Source organism: Gopherus evgoodei, chromosome 23, assembly GCF_007399415.2.
Source record: "Gopherus evgoodei ecotype Sinaloan lineage chromosome 23, rGopEvg1_v1.p, whole genome shotgun sequence".
Taxonomy (NCBI): domain Eukaryota; kingdom Metazoa; phylum Chordata; order Testudines; family Testudinidae; genus Gopherus; species Gopherus evgoodei.
Genome location: NC_044344.1, coordinates 6,047,832 through 6,053,689, shown reverse-complemented (window position 1 = coordinate 6,053,689; position 5,858 = coordinate 6,047,832). Strand labels below are relative to the sequence as shown.

Here is a 5,858-nt window from a genome sequence, read left to right as displayed (position 1 = left end):
CCCCATTAAAAGAACGGTGGTCTTGGGACTTGCAAAGGTCAGCTCAGTATACAGAGCTCTGCTGAATAGAAAAGCGCCAGAGGTAAACAGACTCTTAACTTTCAACTTGGCCTTGACCTTCAGATTATGTCTGACCTTTATGCAAAGGAGCATCTTAAGACTTAAGGGTTTTTTCCCCCCCCGTCTGCAAACATTTGACTAGTTGAATGGTATCACAGCCCGGTTCCCAAGCTCGGAGAATAATTTGGAAACAGGAGTGAATAAAGACAATGGCTGTTTTTAAATATACATAAAAAATAGCCTTGAAATGAGAATAGCATAGTCTGAAAAAAGAGACTAAATAAAAATTAGGACCATTTTCCAGTTAAAAAGAAATCGGAGAAACCAAACTAAAATTTGGCCAAGACTCATGTTTAAGCGACTTCAAGGCTCTTTAGAGAGTGTGAAACAAAAAATGACAGGCTCTGTTTTGATCTCCAGATTTCGTGTATGTGGTGAACCTAGAGCCCAATCCTGCTGTCTCCGAGTCCAGTTGCAAAATAAAATTTATCGTTGATTTCGATGGGAGAAGGACAGGACCTTCTCTTCCCTCCTCCCTCCCCTTACGTTTTTAAATACATTAAATGACTTTCCGCAGTGAATTCTGCCTGAGAGTTTCAGGGCCGGACTCCGCTTGTCTGAATCATTTATTTAAAATGTGTTCCTCGTGTGAGTAAAGCAGAGAACTTGCCCGTGGTAATGGTTAACGGCAAAGATAATGTCCCATTCCATCATTGATCTAAAATAGCTAATTAATCGGATACACACACATATATACACACACACATATGGGTATATAGATAGACGAGAAACAAGTCTTTCTTTTGTATTCCTTTGCTAAACTGATTTATTTTGTAAGGATGTCATGTTTTTGGCTTACAACTAATGATTATTTAAAGCTTTTGTCAGAGACCAGAGCTATGGCAAATGCCCCCAAAATATAGTTGCAATAAATTACACAACGCAAGACATTGTATAAGAAGAGCAAGCCTCCGAACAGCGCTAAGAACAAAGCTATAATTTAAAATCCGTGGACGTTTTAAAGATTTGAGCGACTAGACGAATGCGCGCTCAAGACCTCCTTTTAATCCATTCCCTCATTAGCAGCCTCGCTTTATTTCCGATGTGCCCACCCTTATGTTTAAAATACTCTTAATTTTGTTTGTTAAACTCTGGGACACGGTTAAAACCCTTGTTATTATTTGATTGTTAAAATCTCAGGAAAAGGCGTTTTAAGATTTGTAATCTCAGAAAGCAGAAGTTTTCCAGTTGGGCGGTTCAGAGATCCAAAACTTTCTCTTGTCACATTTTAAAATAAAAATAAACCTGAAAGAACAAAATCCACTCAGACTAACCTCAAATAGTCATCTGAGGCAAGCGTGCCTGGAAATGCGCGTGGTTTTATGAACACTATCCTCTGGGCAAAAAACAGGCGAAGTGGAATAAATTTCAACCAAACGGCTTTTTTGAAGGAAAAATAGACACATATTTGTGTTTGAGGATATATGTGCGGCATTGCAGACACACAATTATTTATTCACGTGTGTGCGAGAGAGGAAAACACCCACAGACATTTGGAAAAGTTTGCGGATGAATTCATAAATCAGAGACGTGTGTCTGTATGAGAGAGGGTGTGTATATATATTATTTATTCGTTCAAAAAAGTTAGATACTCTGTTCCTCTCTCTGGTACACACACCTACCTCTGAATTGTGTATTCATTCAAAAACTTTTCTAAACTTCTCTGGCGGTGCATGCCCGAATCATTTACTCGCTCAAAAACTCTTCCAGATACTGAGGCAGCTCGTCTGCAAGCAGCTCTCATTGAAAACCTAAATTTTCTTTAAAAAGAGCAGTTATGTTAGCTGAGACAGCGTTCAATGCTATGCCACACCCAGTGAAAATAGGGAAAGGCTGTGTCTGGTGTGGATTAATGCAGCTCTTAAAAAAAATCCTCCCAGACTTTCCTTCTGCACATAGTTAGTGCAAGAGGGTTTTTCAGCTTTTGCAATTATATGGCAGACCCAGTGTTTTGTAGCATTGCTGATTGCTCCCACCCTTTCCCCAACATTTTATCCTTTCCTTCATGGCCTTCCCCTCCCTGTCTCTTCATTCTTTCCCTCCCAGGAGACCATTGTCTTTTACAATTGTTATGTAAACCCTCTCGCTCGCTCGCTGTTTTAAATACAAAACATATTTTTAACAAATCAAAAATAATTGAATGAACATTTTCAGCCAGAGAGAGGGGGAAAGAGAGCCACACACTCTTAGCTATGAAACAGTCAGAAAACAGGGGGGGTTGGGAGAGCCGTTATGAACTGCATCAACAGGCGAAGGCCTATATTCACTTCTCAAATTATTCTAACTTTATTCTAAATAAGGCAGAAGTCATTCTAAAGATTTCAAAAGTTTCAGAAACAACGAGATTCTGGATTCTTAACATGTTCGGACAATTGTTCTGTCTCCTCATGGGGAAAATATTCCTGCATAGGTATAGTTTTTGTCTTAATTTTTTAAAGTGTAGTTTCTAGTGCAAAAGCAGATCTGCCTGAAAGAGCGTAGACAATGAGTTATAGTAATTCCATTTAATCTTAGATTTTTTCTCACTGGGAATATTCGTATATTTCCAGTTCCTTCTTGGTAAAATGCAGTTTGAAAAGCAAAAACTCCCCCCCCCCCCGTTTGATTTTGTTTAGCCTATCGCTTGTGCAGAGGTTTATTTTTCCCACAACGGGAATAAAAGCATTTTCGCAATAAGACTATTCGAGGTTTTTCCCCCTTCCCTTCTCTCTTCCCTTCTCCCCTCACTTCTCCAGTGGGCTCTCAGCAGCCAATGAGTAACTCGGATGGGAGAGTCACGTAGTTTGCGTCAGAGCAGCTTGGCTGGAGGAAATGCAGCCTCCTCTGCAATTCCCAGCCTTTTAAAAAGATTAGGAACCCTCCCTCCCAGAGCCCAAATGCTTCTGAGTGTGATCTGACCAATGCACCGGCCTGCAAGCCTCGCTGCATGGACCCGGGGACTTTCGCACGCGCCGAGGAGCTGGATGAAAGCACCAAGACCATGGAGGGGCTCATGGGGGCGGGCAGTTTTGCTGCAAGCCAGTGCAGGAATCTGGTGGCTCACTCTGCCTTAGGAGGGCCCCCTCCTCCTGCCTTGATGCAGGGCTCTACCTACTCCAACCTGGATGCTCCCAATGCAGGCCCCGGGGATCCCTCCAAGCAATGCATTCCGTGCCCTGCTATTCCCCAGAGTTCCTCCACCACCCCGCCTTTACCTTATGGATATTTCGGCGGCGCTTATTATTCTTGTCGGGTTGCCAGGAGCTCGCTCAAACCTTGCCCCCAGTCCAGCTACTCTGCAGAGAAATATATGGACACCCCAGCGGCGGCTGATGACTACCAGACCCGACCGACAGAGCTGGCTTTCTACCCTGGCTACGCAGGCCCTTACCAGCCCAGGGCTAGCTACCTGGACGTTTCTGTAGTTCAGACCATAGGTGGGCCGGGAGAGCCCAGGCACGAGACACTTTTACCCGTGGACAGTTACCACCAGCCGTGGGCTTTAACCAGCGGTTGGAACAGCCAGATGTGTTGCCCCAAAGATCAAAGCCAGGCTGGGCACTTCTGGAAATCTGCCTTTGCAGGTAATGTCCCCAACCCCTTGCCCTGCTTTCTCGGCTTAAGGCGCCTCTCTCGGAAGCTTTAGGTAGACGGATGTGCCAGGCAGGTGACTTTGCTGAAATGGTTGCTCTAGTGTGGAACGAGGAAGGGATCTATAAAGAAGTTTTCAGATGTGGATATTCCAGGTCAGGGATGTACTGGCAACATGTCACACTCCAGACAAGTAGAAGGCTACCGATATAATCCTGATGTAATAATGCACAGAACCCTGCACGCCTAACGCGGCCTAAGAAGCAACTAAATAGACTCCAGGATTGTTTCTGGTTTAAGAAGGTTCTCTGCAACATGGCAGTGTAAGCAAGTAAACGCATCGGTATTAGTTTGATGCAAGAATGCACTCCGCAAAATGCCACAATCTAAGCGTGTGTGTGTATGTGTGTGTTATTCCCCTTCAGACATGTACCTTGCAATATGGGGCATTCTAAATATGTGTACACACACACACAAAAGTCAAATAAGTTGCCAGGCTTTCTGCTGGAACCGAATCACATTAATATCTATTTACTCGCTTAGAATTGAGGCCTATTCCAAAGCATATGTTTGAAGAGGGGTGTGGGTGTATGTGTGTGTATATTTTCCCCTTCAGACATGTACCTTGCAATACGGGGCATTCTAAGAGTGTGTACACACACACACACTTAGAATGCCCCGTATTGCAAGGTACATTCTAAGTGTGTACACACACACACACACACACACACACACACACACACACACACACACACTCTCTCTTAGAGTGCCCATATTGCAAGGTACATGTCTGAAGGGGAAAAATATACACACACACCCCTATTCAAACATGTGATTTGGAATAGGCCACAATTCTAAGCGACTAAATAGGTATTAATGTGATTCGGTTCCAGCAGAAAGCCTGGCAACTTAGTTGACTTTTTTTTTTGACTAAAAAACGAGGGAAGGATAATTGAATCGTGATGAACTCATTCTAGAAAAGTAAAGGGACGCTTCGTTGTCCCATTTAGAGGAGGGAGCCCACTGGAATGGGATAGAAGAGAAAAGGAGCCATATTTGAAATTAAAAGCAGGTAGCGCAGCGACGGGAGCGAGATTTCTCTGGGCACCCAGCCTCAGTAGGATCAGGCAAGTCCTGACCACTTTATCCAGGAGAAAGAAAGGAAGGGGGTGGGGGGGATGTTGGCGTTGGTCAGTTACACTCCCTAGCTGCAGCGTTCTTGTCTCTTTCCCCGGCCCCTGTGCGTCCAGCTAGGCTTTCTCCCCGGCCCTAAGCTCTGTTCTTTCTCCGCGCTCAGATGTGGGCCAGCCCCCGCCGGACGCCTGTTCCTTCCGCCGGGGTCGCAAGAAGAGGATTCCGTACAGCAAGGGGCAGCTGAAGGAGCTGGAGAAGGAATACGCCAGCAGCAAATTCATCACCAAGGACAAGAGGAGGAAGATCGCCGCCGCCACCAACCTGACGGAGAGACAGATCACCATCTGGTTTCAGAACAGGCGGGTGAAAGAGAAGAAAGTGGTGGCCAAAGTCAAAACGAGCAGTAGCCCGTGAAGCAACAAGGACAACAACAATGTCATGACAACACAACGACCCCTGCTCCGCCGTTGGATCTGTGTGGGCCTGAGATGTAAAGAAAAACAATGAGGGGAGGGGGGAGAATCATCACCTGGAAATTTGACTTATCTGCACACACCTGCCCCACGCCCGCCAGCTCCCTCCCGGTGAATCCAGGCGAAGGACGCTCTTTTCGGTGCTTTATCTCTATGGCCTTGTTGTCGATCCTTTCATAAGCTAAACCCGCCTGTAAATGCTGATGATTTAGGAAGAAGACGCGACGTGACCCCGTCTTTCTGTAACGCAGTGTGTGCTGTTTGCCCGTTTGCCTTCTAGTGCCACATGAATGTCCTCGTCTCTCTGTCGCTGTCTCTTTATAGGAGCTCCGCTCCCGAGAGCGCTTTAGAAAACCTCCTCAATGAACCGAATTAATAAATTCCAAATGCGTAAGAAGGCTCTGAGTGGCGTTGCGTTCCGCGTGTGCACCAAACTCGCCCGGTAGATTGCAAACTCCTCCGCTGTGGAGATGAGGCATTTTTAAAGGGAATCGTTTTAACAATTTCTTAAAGACTTAGGTGTCAGGAGAAAATTAGCCTTATAAACTACAGTGTGATATA

At 45.2% G+C, this 5,858-nt stretch overlaps 1 protein-coding gene across 1 annotated transcript; it reads left to right on the top strand.

The window, feature by feature from the left end:
• Positions 1-3,046: 3,046 nt before the first annotated feature.
• On the top strand, positions 3,047-5,238 carry HOXB13 (homeobox B13). Its single transcript, XM_030541527.1, has 2 exons — positions 3,047-3,683; positions 4,988-5,238. The coding sequence occupies exons 1-2, from the start codon at positions 3,047-3,049 to the stop codon at positions 5,236-5,238; spliced, it is 888 nt and encodes a 295-aa protein (XP_030397387.1).
• Positions 5,239-5,858: the final 620 nt, after the last annotated feature.